This window comes from Balaenoptera acutorostrata, chromosome 10 (genome assembly GCF_949987535.1).
Source record: "Balaenoptera acutorostrata chromosome 10, mBalAcu1.1, whole genome shotgun sequence".
Taxonomy (NCBI): domain Eukaryota; kingdom Metazoa; phylum Chordata; class Mammalia; order Artiodactyla; family Balaenopteridae; genus Balaenoptera; species Balaenoptera acutorostrata.
In genome coordinates, this window is record NC_080073.1 from 69,433,046 (window position 1) to 69,452,124 (window position 19,079).

The following is a 19,079-nucleotide window of genomic DNA, read 5'->3' on the forward strand; positions in this document are numbered from 1 at the left end:
TTCTTACTGTATATCTTGGGAGGCTTAGGGTACAGTGAGGATGTATTGGGGTTTAACGCAAGAATAAGACAGTGTCTTGCTGGCTCATTCCAAATCCTTCCTCAAGAGGCTCAGTATTTGTTGGCCTTTTTGTCCCCAAGAGAACATGAGGTGTCAGTGACTTCAGGACAGAGTTGACAAAGAGGCGTGGATTCCTTTTCTAAATCCACTATTATTAAATTGTAGCTTGTATAATACTTACTTCATTTATTCTGTATCTAAGCTTAATGTGTCTTCTGAATAAATGTCCCTTATTAAAAACAAAATTATAAACTTTTACAGAAACATCATTTTTTGAGCGGGAAACCTGAAGATCATCCTCTTTCTCTCTGCTCCCTATAAGTGACACATCAAGACGTGTCAGTTCTTTTTTCCAAAGATCCCCAAATTGTATCCCTTCCTTCCCATTCCCACTGCTGTTTCAGACCTTTAACACCAGGATTATTTCAGAATCCCCTTTGCTGGATTCCCTGCCTTTTGGCTTCCCCCCACTAATACATCTTACACACAGCAGCCAAAGCCCTCCTCCCGAAATACTACAAGATATTGCCATAAAGTATTAAATGGTTTCCCTTTGCCCATTAAAGTCCCAAATCACTTGGCCTGGGCTTGAAGGCCCTTCATCATTGACCACTCACTGACTTCTCCAGCCTTATTTCCTATTATCTTATTATCCAAGCCTTAAATGTGGCACCAGCATTCCCACTTGCAGACCTCTGCCCAAGCTAGTCTTTTTCCTTGCAATGCTTTCCCAAACTTCGCCCATGTCCTTGTTCCAGCTCCTTCAGAAAACCTCTCTACTCTTCCTGTCTACAGTAGACTCTCTCCCCTTCTCTCTTCTTGGTCTTTAATTCGGTGCCACCTTCCACTGTTGTCTAACTGCTTGTCTCAGATTTTCTTCTCACCAAGAAGATTGTTAACAGCCCATGTTAGGGACCATGTCCTAATTCAGTTCAGTTCAACATTCACACAGGGCCTGTTCCAGACCAGAACCTGAACAGAGGGAGCTTCCAGTGTAATCTCGAGCAATTTAACCTTTTCATAAACTTCAGCTTGGTTGGTATGAGGGTAAATGGAGGTTGTTGAAGCATTTTCGCGAATATAAAGTCCTTTGTAATGTCTGGCAAAGAGTAAACTCTCAATTAACATTAATGAGTGGGCTGTGTGTAAATCTGAGTGATTTGTTTGCCTGCCTTTCTTTTATTATTTTTTTTATTTTAATTAATTTTTTGTTATCAATTCTTTATTACTGCTTTTCTTTTAGAAAGATATTATTATATAAAGATATATTATATATATAATATATGATATAAGATATATTATATAAAGAAAATATTATTATTTACTGCCTTTCTTTTAGATCCCAAGGGTAAGGGCCTGCCCACCATTTACGTTATCCCTCCCACTCCCACCCCTTAATGCCTAACACGCTGCCTGGCACGTAGTAGGAGGCTCAACAAACGCTCATTGAATGAATCAGTTCAGCTATGAAGTCTGCTGTAGCCCACGAAGAGGAGAAACCCTGGCAAGAACTGAAGAGGACCGAGGAAGAAGAAACGACGCCAGGGGGAGCAAGAACCCGTTCTCTCCAGATCTCGCGAGAGTTCCCGAGCGCTCCGAGTCTTTGTGCTGTCGGTTTCTGGCGGAAGCGTGGGGCGGGAAGAAAGAGCGCAGCCTCGCCTTTGGCGTAGGAGTTGCTTCCGGGTTGTGCGCCCGGAAGCAGGAAGTTGTCGGCCTATACTCCACGCCCGGCGGTTTACTGTCCCCGAGGCGGGAGGAGCCCGAGGGGGCGCGGGCCCCGCATGTGAGTGACTGGGGCACGAGGCCGGGAGGGGGGAGGCAGCTTCGTGACAGCCTCGTCACCGCACCCGTCTATGACATCCTCGCGCAGCCCACCTTTCGGGGCCACTGCCACTCCTGCCCCTGCGCTGACCCCTTTTCTGAGCCTTTGGCGTTTTGCAGACTGACAGCATCCTCCAGCAACTCCCCTGGGGTCGATTCCCTTGTGACTTCTCTTTTTTTCCTTGGCTCTGCCGGGGAGAGCAAAGCGAGTTCGACCCTAATTGAACTTGTTTCGCGGGCGTCACAGCAGTGTCCAACACAGCGGTGCTAGCGAAGTCTAGATTTCACTGCCCTTTTGACAGATTTCTAATTTTTTTTCTTTTTGGTAGGTTGAGAGTAGATTCCCCGCCCCCCTACGAAACATCTTTTTCTAATCATTGTTAGGGAGGGAATTTTTTTTAAAGTGTGATCTTGGTATATGATAAACATGGCATCTCGGATTTTAGAAAGGAATATGACTTGGTTTATTGACCCAAGTAAATGAGCTGTTTGTAATCTCCTTTTAGAACAAGGAAATTTGCCTGCCTCGTGTTGCGCGTACTATTTTAAGACCATTAACTCTGCAAGCCACACTTTTTCTCGTCTAAGAGCCTGCATAGCCTTGGTATTCGCCAGTATACTTCTTTTAAAGTATCTGGTCGTCTTCTTATAATAGAGACTATTCCCAGATACTTATTATTCTGGCTTTTTCTGTTTGCTCATTTAGTTGTTCCCATGGTGAAATGTTCTTTGGGCATCTCTCCCTTAATAAGCTTGCTTATTTGAGTTTGAGTTATCACAGTTTCCCTCTAAGGAACAACATGCCTTAACCAAATTTAGCTTTGCTACATTGAAGTTTTGACTGAAGTTCACGTCGCCCAGCTTGAATACCACAGGCCCTTTTGCCCTTTCTGCTTTGGACCAAAACAATTTTCAAGACCCAGTTTGAATCCCTATTCTTCCACAGCTGCTCTAAAACTCCACAAAAAATATCCAAGTGTAAAGTTCCAAACTTGCTCACCTAACCTCTCATTAGGCTGATGTATTTTTAAAAAATAAGAAGAAAAAGTAAAATAAATGAACCATGAGTTACATCAAATTAGTTTGAGAACAGAATGATCACTCTAGGTCCTTTCTATAAATTTGTTCAACAGACACTGATAAAGTTCCATGTCTCTGAGGTGAATTTCCATGTCTGTTATTTGTGTTGTTATTTTCTCCACTTATCTCTGCTTTCAAGAAACAATTTAGTGTGAGAGGAAGACAAGGAAATAGATGTAATACAAAATGATAGAGTTGTGTTTAAGGTTCATAGGGCAAAAATGAAGGTTGGGATAGCGTTCAGTCATTGGACAAAGCACTGGGGGCTACGTTTTGTAAGCAAAGGAAATTATGTGTACAAAAGCAAAAAGATGTGAAATAGTATGGCAATGAAGACTGTGAGGGAGGAACGGGAAATGAGACTGAACAGGTAGGCAGTAACCAGATCATAAAGGGCCATGCTAAGTAATTTGGACTTCATCTTATAATAATTATTAAGTATTTAATTTGGGTATTGAGACAAATGTTTTCGATACATCACCTTATAATCCTTTAACAACATGGTTGGAAAGACACAATTATCCTCATTTTATAAATGAAAACTCTGAGGCTTAAAGAGGGTAAACAGTGACTCATGGCCACGCAGTAGATGGAGAGTCCAGTATTTGCATTCATCTTTTTCTAACTCCGGTGCCTGTGTTCTTAACCACCATGCTAAATTGTTCCCTAGCAGGGCATGGGAAGTCAAGGAGGGTGCTTTAAATAGATGAGCAATGTGCATCAATTTGTGTTTTAGAAAAATAACTTGTAGAGGATGGATCAGAAAGGAGAAAGAGGATTGGAAATATAGAGATTAAGTATATCTTTGTGATGGTCTGTGGGAGAGATGTCGAGGGCCTTGACTGCCGCTCATGTAGAGCTGAAGAGGAGGTGATGAATGTAAGAGCTATACAGGATGTAGAATTGAGGATTTGGTGATTGGTTCATCAGTGGGGATGAAGAAGCAGGAGGAGAGGTTTTAAATTTGGAGAACTGGTGTTTCCATTAATTAAGAAAAGGAATATAGTAGGAGAAATGGTTTGCAGGGGAAAAATAATAAGTCAGTTAGGAACACATTACATATAGGGGACTATAGGAAATTTGGGCCGGGGTGTCTGGTAGGTAGTTAGATAGATGGGTCTTGAGTTTTGGAGAGAGTTCTAGACTGGAGAAGAGATTTGGAAATCACTAATAGCTGGTGGTTAAAGCCATGGAGGGAATGAGACGGTCAAGGACAACCGTGATGAATACCAACATTCCGGGACATAGACTCAGAAGAGAACAAAAGAATTATGCCAAGGTTTGAGAGCCCTTGAGGGAGATAATGGGTAGCAATGGCAGCTGCTGCAGAGAGGTCAGATAAGGTGTTAACTGAAAAAACGTCCTTTGGACTTGGCATGTGTAGAAAGCCTTTGGTGACCTTAGTGGGAGCAGTATCAGTGGCATGAGGGGGTCAGAAACGAATGGTGACCTGAGAAACAAGAAGGTGAAGTGATACCTTTTTTTTTTTTTTTTTTTTAAGGGAGCTTGGCTCTGAAGGGAGGAAGAGTATGAGCTCTGGAAATCTGAAGAGGAAGGATTTTTTTTTTTTAATGGTAGAAACTAGAAGTGGTGAAGATAGGAATAAGTAGAAATATGTTTAAAGATGTGGGGATTCCTGCTTCAAATATATCAATGTCATAAAAGGCCAGAAAGAAAAAAAAAAAAAAAACCACACCAGCATCTATTGTAGATTTAAGTAGACCAAAGAGACATGACAGCTCACTGTGATAATGTGATCATTGGTTGGATCCTAGACTTCTAAAAAGCTACATGGCTTGCCTTTCTTTCTTTCTTTCTTTCTTTCTTTTTTTGGACCTTTGGGGAAATTTGACTGTGGGCTAGATATTAGGTGATGTTAGAGAATTATTCATTTTAATAGCTATGATTCTGGAGCAGAATCACCCCAGTTGAGATTCCACTGTTCCACAGCAATGTCTCCTAATTGGGGGGTGTGTCTGTAATCAGCAGGGAAGAGGTTTGAAATCTTCTGCACCTGGGTCCCATTCCCAAGGTTCTGGCAATTCAGTATATCCAAGGTGGTGCATGATACCTTGATTTTTGCAACTCTGCAAGTGATTCTGCCTGTGCCCTTGCAGGTATAAGCCACTGTTAAGAGTCAAGCTCACTCATCGGAACTTCCCTCTGTGGCAAAGCTCATTTCTGCCAGAGTTGGACCTTCTTTCTGGAGGTAAAGGGATTGCCATCAAGCTTCAGCTGATTTCACTCAGTCTAAATGAGTATACTTGATGCTTAGCCATGACTGTGTTTTTCTTTAAGGGACAAGTTTTTTGTTTTTGTTCTTAATACAAACTGTCGTGTTGAGGGTTGACTTTCAGCAGATCGCAGCAAGGGAGCCGCTCTATAATCTGACCTAAAGGGACAAGATTTTTTTGTCGTTTAATTAACATCATAGCCACTAGATGCCAGTAGTATCCTCAAGTGTGACAATCACAAATGTCTCCAGACTTTCCAAATATCCCCTCAGGGGCAGAGTTGCCCGCAGTTGAGAACCACTGATCTTACCAAAGGCAAAAGGAAGGCTTATTATCAAGACCTCCACGTGCTCTTGGAAACTTCACTAAATTATTAGTAACTACCCTTCTGATAACTTGAGAAATGTGTCAGAATCTCGGAGAAGAAGGATGTACAGCTTGCAAAAAATGTATGTATTCAATATCATATTATCATTGTGTACTTGAATTAAAAAAAAACCCTATTTGCAACACAAACTGGGAGTTTAATGAGATTTTTATGTGTTTCAGAAGTGGGCAGAGGTTTACAAAGATTGTGAAACAGTCTTCAAAACCGATGATAGTTGGTTCTCCTTTTAGCCTCACCTGCACTTCTTTCCCCTTAACGGTGCCCCTAAGTGCACACCAATGTGACGTTCTCTTCTCCCTGAGGATACCTACAGGTGCCCCCATCTCTCAAAACTTTAAAGTTTTTTACTGGAATTTTTTTCTAGAATTCCCACTGCTTTCCTTTTCTGGTCCTCTACTGAGTTTTAATGGATTTTGACTGGGTATTGTTGGATAATTTATTGTAGCTTGCTTGCTTGCTTGGAATATCTTTGTTCATTTAAACAGGAAAATGCTGTGTCTCTGGAATCACTGGTCACAAAAGCAAGATGTAAAAATATTGTAATAAGTTATTGCTTTATTCTTTTTCCAGGAATCATTGTAGTCGATCACTTTCCAGTTTTCAACCACTCATTTGTGATAATCAAGGGACACGGTGTTGTGGTTTCGGAACTGCCTGCTCAGAATAGGAACATACTTGGTAAGGGAGGCAGCGTGCATAAAGATTAAAAGCACCAGCCCTGAAGTCAGGCACACTTGTGTTCACATCCTGGCGAGTTATGAAACCTTTCTGAGCCTTAGTCTCCACATCTGTGAAACGGGATTAATCACACTTACCTTATGGGATTGCTGTGATGATTTACTGAGATAATGTTTCTGCAGTGCTTAGCACAACACCTGGCATATCAGATGGCATAACAAGAAATGGTAATATAGGAATACAGTTGGACATAAGGCTTTAACTTCTAATGTATTGAATTTTTTTCTACTTCCTGAAATATTCATATACTCCTAGAATTTTAGAGCTAGAGGAAACTTGAAAAATTTTCTGGTTCAATCCTCTTTTGGATGAGGAAGTAGACCAAGTGACTTAGCCAAAATCATAGCAATGAATGTAATAAATGCCACAATGGAGTAAGTTCAGATTCTATAAGTACACATTTTACAACATCTTTATTGAGATATAATTTCTATGCCATGAAATTCACCATGAAATTCATTATAAAATGTACAGTTCATTGGTTTTTGTATATTCACAAAGTTGTGCAACCATCACCACAATTTGTTTTGAACATTTTTGTCACTCCAGGAAGAAACCCTATATTAACAGTCACTCCCCATTCCTCCCCACCCCCTCCCCTAGGCAACCCCTAATTAATCTATTTTCTGTCTCTATAGATTTGCCTATCCTTGACTTTTCTTATAAATGCAGTCATGTAATACGTAGTCTTTTGTGACTGTCTTCCTTCACTTAGCATAATGTTTTCAAGGTTCATCCATGTTGTAGCATGTATCAGTACTTTATTCCTTTTTATTGTCCAATAATATTCCATGGTATGAATATTATTGATATATTGTATGGATATTATTAATATCCGTTTTGTGTATCCATTTATGGACATTTGGGTTGCTTCCATTTTTGAGCTATTATGAATAATGCTGCTTAAACATTCACGTACAAGTTTTTGTGTGGATATTTGTTTTAAATTATCGTGGGTACATACAAGTGGAATTCCTGGGTCATCTGGTAACTCTACGTTTGAGTTTTTGAGGAACTGCCAAACTGTTTTCCAAAGCAGCTGCATCATTTTACATTCCCAGCCACAGTGTACAAGAGTTCCACTGCCAGCACTTGTTATTATCTGACTTCTTGATTATAGTCACCCCAGTGGGTGAGAAGTGGTATCTCATTGTGGTTTTGATTTACACTTCCTTGATGGCTAATGATGTTAAACATCTTTTCATGAGTTTGTTGGCCATTTGTATATCTTCTGTGGAGAAATATCTATTCAAATACTTTGCCCATTTTTAATTGGGTATTTGTCTTTTTATAATTGAGTTGTAAGAATACTTTTTGAACTCTGAATACCTGTCCCTTATCAGATATATGATTTGTAAATATTGCCCCCCCATTCTGTAGGTTGTTGTTTTACTTTCTTGATGGTATCATCTGAAGCACAAAAATTGTTAATTTTGATGTAATCCAATTTATTTTTCTTTTGCTACTTGTGCTTTTGGTGTCATATCTAAGAAGCCATTGCCTAATCCAGTGTTATAAAAATTTCCCCCTTTGTTTTCTTCTAAGAGTTTTATAGTTTAACTCTTAAGTTTAAGTTAATTTTTGAGTTAGTTTTTGTCTGTGGTATAAGGAAGCATCCAACTTCATTCTTTTGCATGTGGATATGCAGTTGTCCCAGCACCATTTGTGGAAAATACACATTTTATTTTAATTGGCCACATCACACAGCTTGTGGGATCTTAGTTCCCCGACCAGGGATTGAACCTGGGCCCTTGGCAGTGAAAGCACTGAGTCCCAACCACTGGACCGCCAGGAAATTCACAAAACTACACATTTTAAAATAAGAGTTTTCACCATCCTTTTACCTGAACCTTGAAATGAAGGCCTTTGTGGTCTTAAAAAAACAGTTTGAGCAACGGCAGAGAGTTTGGAGAAAGGATGTGTCCCCTTTAATGTGGGGTTCCTCCCTCCCTCCCCCAATCCCCAAAGTCTAGATTACCTGCCTGTTAATCCACCATTAGAAGTCTGATTCTGATTTAGTTGGTCTTGGGTTGGGGCCCTGGTATAAGCATTCATTAAAAGCACTCTAGGTGATTCTAATGTGCAGGCACAGTTAAGAACTAGTGAAGTAAAAGGTTAATAGTCAGAAAGAGGACCAAAGGGAAGGAGTCTTTAGAGGAGGCATTGTTAGAAGAGGAGCTGTGCCGGGATGTGTGCTGGTTTGTGGCAGTGCAGACCTCTTCTTCTGCTGGAGCTTCATGACTGTTGTCCTCTGTTCTACAGGGGGCAGCATCTCCTTACTGAAGAAATAGTTGTACCATGTCAGTGCTTTTTGATCTTAGCAACACCTTGGGGATGAACTATGTGAAATAAGAGGACCCTCTGCAATGTAAAAACAAGAAAATAACAACAACAAGAAAACCCAACCAACAGAAGAGAGCGTAGATCCCAAGCACTGCTTTTCCTCCTATAAATGAAGAAAAACATTGTTCCGTAGCACAAGCACTTTTTAAAAATAACTTTTTTATTTCATTTTGCAAATGATACAGAGAGAATTCTATTTTGCCTTTAGTTTTTGTCTTTTATTCTGTGGCCACTGTGAAACATGATACAGAGAGAATTCTATTTTGCCTTTAGTTTTTGCCTTCAATTCTATGGCTACTGTGAAACAATCTGGCTTTAAAATAACCATGAGAATGCAAATTGAATTTTGAAATGAGTTATAGATCTTAGGCCTTTAAGTATGTAAAATACAAACAGAATGCCCTTTATTGTCTAAGATTGTGTTTACAGAAAAGCATGAGGACTGCAACCTGCTAAGTCTGAAGCGCTGCCATGCCATGGTTTTGTGTTGTCTGAAATTCTTGCTCTGTCAGGAATAAAGCATATCAGTGTGTTCCTCAGTAAATCTTGCCTTCAGTGATAAGTTCCTCCCCTTGTGTTGCTAAAAGGTTCATCTGATGTGAAAGGAAAGAAATAATTGATCAACAACGCTTTCCATATTCCATTTTTTTTTATTTTAGTAAATTACCGGTAGTGGATCTCCTGTGATTGGTTTCAGAAATCATTTTGGATGGCACTAGTGTTTCTGAGTCCCATTAGGGATTTATTGTGCTCTGGACAGGTATTCCTCAAAGTGTTTGGGAACCAGTGCTGGCCTGTGAACCATTTATTACTAGCCCACAATTAAAAAGCACTTAAATACTTGTATTGCATCTTGACATTGTCTCAATGTATTCATTGTGTTTTACAGAGGAATTGGTCCTTCCCCACAGGTGGTCAAAAAGCTGGTCAAAAAGCACTGTTCTAAAGGAAGTAACTTTGTGGAGGAAGTACTTTAAAGAAACCATCTTTCTTTTTGCATTCATTTTCTTTCTCTCTCAGGGATTTTGTATTAGAAGACATGGATCTTGCTGCTAATGAGCTCAGCATTTATGACAAACTTTCAGAGACTGTTGATTTGGTAAGACAGACGGGCCATCAGTGTGGCATGTCAGAGAAAGCAATTGAAAAATTTATCAGACAGCTGCTGGAAAAGAATGAACCTCAGAGGGGGCCACCCCAGTATCCCCTCCTTCTAGCTGTGTACAAGGTAAAAATGTGTTCTGACTTGGAAATAGCTTAGAGCACAAACTCTTCAACATTCTCCCCAAATATTACTGTTGACTGATTCCACCACTGAACCTTGGTTTTTCTATGAATAAATTGGCCTTTACTCTTTGTTGCGATGTGTTATTAACAAATTTGACTACTTTGTTAAATGTTCTAGATGAAAGCTGTGTATTTGTCATTAACTGTATCTGTGTATATTTTTAAATGATGAACATAGCCCCTGGTCTGTATGATAAAAACTTGGTAAGCCTTGCAGTCCTCACAGTTCTCAAGCTTTAAATGCTTTCAGAAGTGAATGTCAGTGGCTTGTTTATGTAAATGGATTAGTTCTTAAAGCACACTGGAAATAGTAGAAGATGCCTGTTTTTTTTCCTTGGCCTAAAAGTATTTTGTTAGCTGTGACAATTATTAATCCATTTCCTGTCTTTCCTTGTAGGTCCTCGTAACCCTGGGATTAATCTTGCTCACTGCCTACTTTGTGATTCAACCTTTCAGCCCATTACCACCTGAACCAGTGCTTTCTGGAGCTCATACCTGGCGCTCACTCATCCATCACATCCGGCTGATGTCTTTGCCCATTACCAAGAAGTATATGCCAGAAAATAAGGGAGTTCCTCTGCATGGGGGTGATGCAGACAGACCCTTTCCAGGTAGAATACTGCATTTGTTACTTATTAGTTACGGCTTTCTTAGCAGTATATCATGAGAAAGGAAATAACATTTACTGACATCTAATGAGAGACACTTTCCCTGTGTTGCTTCATTTAGTTCAATCCTCAGTGAAACTCTATGGGATGGGTTTTATTACCCCATTTTGCAGATTGAGAAACTGAGGCTCAGAGGATGAAGAAGCTTGTCAGAGAAACACACCGGGTGGAGCCAAATTCAAGCCCCCTGATTATAAAACACACGTGATGGGGATGAGTGTTTTTGCTCATAGGAGGGATTTGAGTGTATCCTACTCTACTATTTTCTCTCCTGTGATCCCTATCCATAATAGATATTTTAATAAATAGCTATTGGTTTATTGAAAGCATCTGAGTCCATATCCTCTAATAGTCCTTAGCCTGTTGGCTAGGTTTTTGTCTGGGTATATCCCTCTCTTTCAATCGAGTCTTTTCTCTCTGTTTCACAGTTCACTATGTAGTGCTCCTAAGTGTACAATTTTGCCAATAAGTTGAATTTAAGAAGCACTTAAATTTAGTAACAATGCATCAATAGTAGCATAGGAATTCCTGGTCCAATAGACCATTTGAGGAGTTCCTTTTGAGAATAGTGTAATGTGGTAAGATTCGAAATTTACTTTTGAGAAAGAATAAAGGGATATTATCTCGGGATTTTATTTTATTCATTTCTTATTGTTTTATCTTAGTCTTTATCTTATTTGCCTGTATGAAGGAATATGTAAGTTAATATCACAAATGGATTATAGAACGTTTTGTGTAACTGTGTTCTGAAACCTTTAGGCTTCAGCATAACTGTTGAGGAAGTATGTTTTCTCTTCAGTGTTGTTTTCAAAAAAAATTTAGCAGTTGAAACTAAGCTTTATAATCATAATGCTACTTTTTAAGCCAAGACCTAATCAGTCATAAAAATCATCACCTCGTTTGGGTCTCCTTTGAAAGCTATTTTTGTACACTTGAGGAAATCATGGAAAGGTTTCCAGAATTATATCAAAATCAGAAGAAGGGAACATTGGAAAACGAAAACCCAGCCTCGTAAGTTTTTAAAAAAAATCAACTTATGTATTTAAACTTTTAAATTCCAGATATATAACTTTCTTGTATTTACTAGGGAGGTTGTTTTTGAAGCAACAAAGCTCAAAAAAATGAAGTTTCCAACTCCTCTCAGGAAGGTCCAGAGCATGTAGGGGAAAGAGCCAGAGAAACGTGTCAGTCAGGCCAGCCTGTGCTGCTTCCTTGGATGCATCAGCCTCCTTTCCTGTCTTCCCCTCACAGCCTCCCTAAAGTCATTTTCTACTCTTTGGCACATGAGATGAAGTCAACAATTTTTAGGACCAGGTTGATGGCATTTACTTTCTTTCTCCCCATCTTATAAAGTACATCTCCACAGACTGTTGAGCTAAGCAATAATAGTCAATGGACAGTGATTGCTCATTCTGTGTATCGGAGTTTAAAAAGTCAAGAAACATAGGTGTCTTGTCAACAAGCCAGGTTGTTTGGCCACTCCAAATGAATATTTTGCCTTGCAGATGGAAATAAAAATGAGTCCTTAGAGCTCACTTGTAAAGAGAGAGCATTGGAAGGGTGTGGTTTTAGGTCTTTAATGTTGTTGATTCTATTGAAGTGCTGCTTTTACTTGTAAATGGAGATACTGCACCCTATTTTCCTATGTGTGATAATTCTGGGAAGCTGTAGACATGTAAAACTAACAGCATTTTGCATAGCACTTGGAAGGAAACCTAAGAATGCATAATAATGTAAGTGGTGAATAGAAACATATTGGGGAGAACTAGGTATAAGAAGGGCAAACTGCTGGACCTGAAAGAGGGCCAGAAAAGTAAAAAATATATAAATCATTCCTATTGTCATGGTACCCAAAAGCAGCTGCCTTTCAGTTAGGACTACTTAGCAATACCTTTAAAGTAAATGTCGAGGGAGAATGTAAAGTGACTGTAGCTCCCATGGGAAAGCCCTCCACCATATTGTTTCCTTAAGGGCTGTCCTAATGCTCCCGGGGATCATCTGACACTCCTTGCAGGGAGCAGCAGTGACCTACCAGATTCACCACCTCCAGTGCTGCTAGGTTTCTTCCTGACCACTGGTGGGTTTTCCGCTTGACTCTAACCAGGGAACAAAAGGCAACAGAAGTTGTTGTTTTTCTAAGTTTCAGCCTTGGGTAGGATACCCTGCCCCTAACTCCTCTTCATGGAGTGAATGAAGTGACTCTGCAGTGAACATCCCACTCTGCAGCAGAAAATAAATAAGCTGACTTATTTAGTACTTAACAGATGCCAGGCCCTGTTCAAAGGGCTTTCCATATATTGGTTCATTTGATCTTTACAATATCCCTATGCAGTAGGTTCTGGTTTTATGTCTGTTTTACAGATGAAGACACTGAAGTAGAGTGAGATTAGCTCACTTGCCTGATCTAATAAGGCTAGTTAGTCATGGAACCATGATTTGAACCTAGGCCGCCCATCTTGAGAGTCTGAGCTCTTAACCTCTGATATGAGTAGTTTGTAGCTACATGGTATAGCTGAAGAGTCTGGCTTTAAGTTTGATTTTGGAGTTCAACACTTTCTTTCAGGTCACCAGATGCCTTTTCTCTCAGCTCCCTAGTCCCCGAAGAAATAAGGTTCTTTCTGGCTGGTACTGCACGTCGAAAAATAAACGGTCCTCCAAGCCATTGGCCCTTTAGAATTTTCCTGAATGCCTTTTCTAGGCATTCAGCCCAGTTCATCCTCCCAGTCTGCACCCTTATAGGTAAGGTTTGACTTACTGTTTGACTAAGTCCTTTCTCTTATTAACCTGCAGTTTTCTCTTCACATTCACATTCTTAGTTCTTACCCACCCCCGCCCCTGGCCTCATATCTTTATATCTGCTTTGACCCTGCCAGCCACCCTCTTGGCTTTCACCCTTCCGTGGAATCATTGAGTCTTAGAGCTCAAAAGGAACTTTATAGAGTTGATCTGGTACATACCCCTGTTTTTGTTTTTGTTTTTTAAATTTATTTAATTATTTATTTATTTTTGGCTGTGTTGGGTCTTCGTTTCTGTGCGAGGGCTTTCTCTAGTTGTGGCAAGCGGGGGCTGCTCTTCATCGCAGTGCGCAGGCCTCTCACTATCGCGGCCTCTCTTGTTGCGGAGCACAGGCTCCAGACACGCAGGCTCAGTAGTTGTGGCTCACGGGCCTAGTAGCCCCGCGGCATGTGGGATCTTCCCAGACCAGGGCTCGAACCCGTGTCCCCTGCATTGGCAGGCAGATTCTCAACCACTGCGCCACCAGGGAAGCCCCATACCCCTGTTTTGTAAAGAGGAAATTGAAACCAGGAGAGGTGAAATAGCTTGCTTACCCAGCTAAACGTGACAGACTAGCACTTGAACCTTAGTTTCTTTACTCTAGTCTAGCATATTACATTTACTGCCTGCTGCCTCTGCCCTCATTCAAGCCAGGTTCCAGAATGTTAGGCCCAACTATTTTGTTTACTTGGGGCATTTATAATTTGTAATTGTAACATCCATATATACTGAGGAGGCCTGGGACAGTTCTCACATACAATGAGAAGCTGCATCTCTGTATCTGTACTGCATAATTGGAACTTTATGTACCCATGAACTTTCAAGGGAAGGTTAAAGTGGATCTACCAATATCAAGGAGTTTGGGGAATAGCAGACCATTCACTGACTTAGAACTAAGGTAAGGACCTAATCAGAATTAGAGTCCAGGCCAGTGCTCAAAGTGAAATGCTAGGACCTGTTTATTTACAAATAAAAGAGTAAAGTGATAACAGCTCTGTCGGGCACTTACCGTATACTTGGCACTGTGCCGTATACTGTGCCGTGTATTCCTCAGTCTTCACAGCAGTCACGTAAGGTCGTTAATATTTTTATGTCCATTTCAAAGATGAGGAAGTTGATGAGCAAGGGGGTTGACTAACTTGCCAAAAGTCTCACATTTAGAGACAAATTTTTATACAAGGAGAACTTACAAAAATAGATGGACTCTCTGGTTTGGAATGGTTCAAACATGTTGCTTCCTGAAGGCAAAGCTGTTGGCGAGATGACTTCTTGGGTTCCTTCCATCCCTACGGTGTACGAAAGTGGCTCTGGGCCTGTTACCACCCATGCAGGGGGCCTGGCCAAGGTCAAGACTTCACTCCTGCCTCATGCCCAGGATGCTAGAAGTGCTAAGCAAAACAAGCTGCTGGAGAGTAGCCTGATTACATACTGAGCACGTACCAGCGAAAGTCACAGAGACTGTCGTGGACTTCTGCAGGGTTTTCTTGGATACGTTTCTCATATGAGAAATCTAAGAAATCATGAGGTTATATTTATTTAATCCTTATTTTGAGGTTTCTCCAAGTTCAGATTACTTGTTTGATTTTTCTCCCCATGGACTTAATCCTATTGTTAAAGCTTCTGAAAAGTCAAGGTTTCATTCATTCATTCATTCAGTGAGTGTGTATTCAGACCCTGCTGTACACCAGGAACTGTTCTCAACAGAGCAGTGAACAAAACAGTCCCCCTGCTCTTGCGGAGCTAGTCTTGGCTTTGTGCCTTACTTCTTCTCTATCCTTTTTACCCAGAGGGAGGTTTTTTTGGTCCTGGAAAGAAATCTGTTTTTTATTTTTTAATTTTTTGCTTTTTGCTTTTCACCAGATTAATAGTCTGTGTAAAAGGACTCTCTCCACTTAGAATTCCGGAGTATGTTATGGTTGTCCACAGCGAGCCAGCCTGAGTGCGTTTTCTTTGTAAACAACTCTCAGGCACCAGGAAGCCTCCTGACAGGCTTGGCTCACCATTGTTCTGCAGAGTGCCCAACTTGCAGAGAAGGCTGGGCAGTTACAGTTTCTGCCTTTCTTAACTTCAAGGCTGTGTTTTGTCTGCAAGACCGTTTTTGACACCTCAGACAGCAAAATGATTCCATAATCACGGTGAGAATTTGGAATACAGACCATGGCGTTTTATTGAACTCTTAGACGTGGAGTTTTACTTCTTTGTCACACATTTTTTTAGTATGAAATAGCTAGTATAAGAAGGATATCTTTCATAAAGAAGCCTTGGAAATCAAAAGAAAGTTAGGAAGTCGCTATGCAACTTCCACTGGCCTTTCTGTCTGGTGCTGGAGGAGTGGATAGAAGCAGAGGAGGGCTGCAGAGAAGTGAGATGCAGCATGTTAGGTAATTGAAGAAAAGTTGTGGCCTGGGGTGGCATGGGATGGTCTGCTGTGTGCTACTGGCTGTTTTCTAGCATGGGACTTTGATCACTCTGTGGTATGTTGGCTTCAGCCAGTTGTATAGTGCACACGTCAGATAAAACCTTTATGGAGGCCAAGTTGAAGTCGGGGCACTTCTTGTTTTTGGAAATTCTGTGAGAAGGGGAGAAAGAGCCCCAACTGTACACTGCCCCCTACTCACTGCCTGGCCATTCCTCAGTCCCTCAGACCAAATATGAGCACATTCTTTATCCACCTTGAGGACGAAGCCTGCAGAGAAATCAAAAGTAGCTCTTCCTCTTGCAGTGTGCTCCCCTAATTCAGATGGATGGTATAAACTACCCCTTTCCAGTGATCCTTTTTCCTCATCACTCCCCTCTTCCTTGGCTGGCCGCCAGCCTAGCCACAGTGTCTCTTCTCCTGTCAGGTACCTCTCCAGGAGCCTGCCTTCCAAGATGACTGAACTCTACATTAAAAGTTAACAATCTCAGCTTGAGTTTTCATGGTCTCCAAAGACCTTTTTTTTTTTTAAATTTAGTTTATATTGAAGCATAGTTGTTAACAATGTTGTGTTAGTTTCAGGTGTACAGCAAAGTGATTCAGTTATACATATACATATATCTATTCCGCCCCTCTCCCCCGCCATGCTGCGCGGCTTGCAGGATCTTAGTTCCCTGACCAGGAATTGAACCCGGGCCCTCGGCAGTTAAAATGTGGAGTCCTAACCACTGGACCACCAGGGAATTCTCTCCAAAGACATTTTTATTTGGAAAATACATAAAACATTTACATACAGGAACTTCCCTGGCGGTCCAGTGGTTAAGACTCTGTGCTTCCAATGCAGGGGGTGAGGGTTCAATCCCTAGCAGGGAACTAGGATCCCACATGTCGCGCGGCACAGCCCAAAAAAAAAAAATGCTTACATACGAAGACAAAAAAAGAGGTATGAGATTTTTGATTTTTAAAAATATACTTTTAATGAAGTGAATTTTCTCACCTCTATCCCTCTAACTCTTCCACCCAAGCAACCACTGGTAATAATTTGATGTACATCTTTCTGAATTTTTCCATGGCTGTACAGATAGCTATATTTAATATCTATAAATATAAAATAGTTTTTGATTCACACATGCAAGAAAGGGCTTATGTCCATATTTTTGGCTAGACACATTGTATTAGTTTCCAAGGCTGTCGTAACAAAGTACCAAAGGCCAGGTGGGTTAAAACAATAGAAATTAATTTTCTCACAGTTTTGGAGGCTAGAAGTCCAAAATCAAGGTGTTTTAGGGCTCTTCTTCTCAAAGGCTCTAGGGAAGAATCCTTCTTTGTCTCTTCCAGGTTCTGGTGGTTGCCATCAATCCTTGGCATTCCTTAGCTGTGGTATCATAACTCCAGTCCCCATCTCTGCAGGGCCATCTTCCCACTGTGCGTCATTGTGCGTCATTTTGCGTCCTCTCCTCTTCTAATAAGGACACCATTTAGATTGAATTTAGGACCAACCCTACTTCAGTATCACCTCATGTTTAATTACATCTGCAAGGACCCTATTTTCAAATATGGTCATCTTCTGAGGTTCCAGAAGGACTTGAATTTTAAGGGGGACGCTATTCAACCCAGTATACACATTTTTCAGGATTTTATATTATTCCATTCTGTGAGTATTCCATAATTGAACAGTTTCTAGATTTTTTACTATTATAAAAAAAAAAAAGACTTGGGACATTCATATACACACACTTTTATATACATATACTATTATTTCTGTAAGGTAGATTCTCGGAAGCAGAATAGCTGGGTCAAAGAGCATGCACATTTTACATTTTAATAAATACTAACAAATTATCTACATAAACTTACACCAATGTGTAACTTTCATTAACTAACATTAACAGCATATGTAGATCATCAACACTGGATGTTGCCATTGTTTTGCCAGTCAAGAAACTGAAAAGTGGTATCTCACTTTAAGTCACCTTTTAGTGGAGTTGGATGTCTTTTCATGTGTTTCTTTTAGGCCATTTGTATTTATTTTTTGTGAATTACTTGTTCATATTATCTACACAGAGAGAGCAAAGCAATGCCCTTTCCCTCTAGTCCTGCCCTCCTCATGCGTGGCACAAAGAGAGGCTCGAGCTCTCCAGTGACCCATGAGCAGTCAGAGGTGAGGGTCCTCAGGTCCACAGTCTGCCCAGTGTCTGTCACATGAGGCTCTTAATATAGCCTCTGACTGTATCTGTGCCTGAGAGGAGTATCTGCTGTAGATTCTAAGCAGTGACCATACTTCGTGATTCATTTGTATTACCCCAGCATGCCTTCTGGCACTTAAATATTTCCCAGAGTTAATTTGTCAGGGGGCGGGTTGTTGCCTGTTGCTATTCTCACACATTTTCTCTTCTAAATGAACTTCAGAATGCCATCGTCACAACCCCACCCCATCCCCACCTTCACCAATAAGAGACTCTGGTGGGATTCTGTCCAAGTTGTATTAAGGTTCATATATGTATTTTTTGAATAGACTTGACATCTTTATGATATTTAGTCTTCCCATCGAGGATCATGGTATGATATGTTTATTTAGGTCTTATTTTATATCCTTCAGTAAAATTTTATAGTTTTACCTTTCTTGTTAAATTTATTGCCAGTTTTTATGAATGAGATCATTTTCCATTTCCATTTTTAAATGATTATGGTCAGCAGTGTCAGAACACTATTGATGTTTACATGTCTAGAGATCTCTATCTTGTGTTCTGCCACATTGTTAAATTATCTGTTATTGTTTTCTCTTCCTTTCTTGATTTTCTTTGGGTTTTCTTCCTCCACCTGCTTTTCACATATCTCTACCTGTTAATCTCAAGAATATCTAAAGCTCAGAATAAAACTAAAATAAATTACAGTTAAAATAATCTCTTGATACCCTTAGGTTCAGAACTGCCTGCTATTAGCCCATGAAGCACCTTTGTATAAATTAGAAGAATTTCTCCTGACACTTTACTCTTATCTCCTGGGAAGATTGTCATCATTAATTGATTCATTTGGAATATGACACATTACTACAGAAAAATGTGATGATAAATATATGCAGCTCTCCAGTGTCTCCTTTAGATGAGGAGCTCTTGCGCCATCTCAGCCTGCACAGACATTCTCCATAGCGCTGCTTAGAGCCATAGATTGTGTCATCACTGCCTCTGGAATCACCCCTTTCTTCCCAAGCCCACTGCCTCAGTTAAAACTCTCGTTATAGGGACTTCCCTGGCGGTCCAGTGGTTAAG

At 40.4% G+C, this 19,079-nt stretch overlaps 1 protein-coding gene across 7 annotated transcripts in view; it reads left to right on the forward strand.

The window, feature by feature from the left end:
- Window positions 1-1,703: 1,703 nt before the first annotated feature.
- Window positions 1,704-19,079, forward strand: part of C10H6orf89 (chromosome 10 C6orf89 homolog) — a 29,274-nt gene continuing 11,898 nt past the window's right edge. Inside the window, exons 1-5 of one of the 7 annotated variants that reach the window (XM_007197949.2) lie at window positions 1,720-1,843; window positions 5,079-5,170; window positions 6,154-6,261; window positions 9,685-9,892; window positions 10,349-10,562. In XM_007197949.2, the coding sequence (XP_007198011.1) occupies window positions 9,704-9,892; window positions 10,349-10,562 (403 nt within the window). In that variant the 5' untranslated portion in view covers window positions 1,720-1,843; window positions 5,079-5,170; window positions 6,154-6,261; window positions 9,685-9,703. Of the gene's footprint in view, window positions 1,844-5,078; window positions 5,171-5,194; window positions 5,645-6,153; window positions 6,262-9,684; window positions 9,893-10,348; window positions 10,563-19,079 lie in introns of those variants that run through there. The other 6 variants (XM_007197951.2, XM_007197952.3, XM_057554695.1 and 3 more) reach the window with 6 other exon arrangements.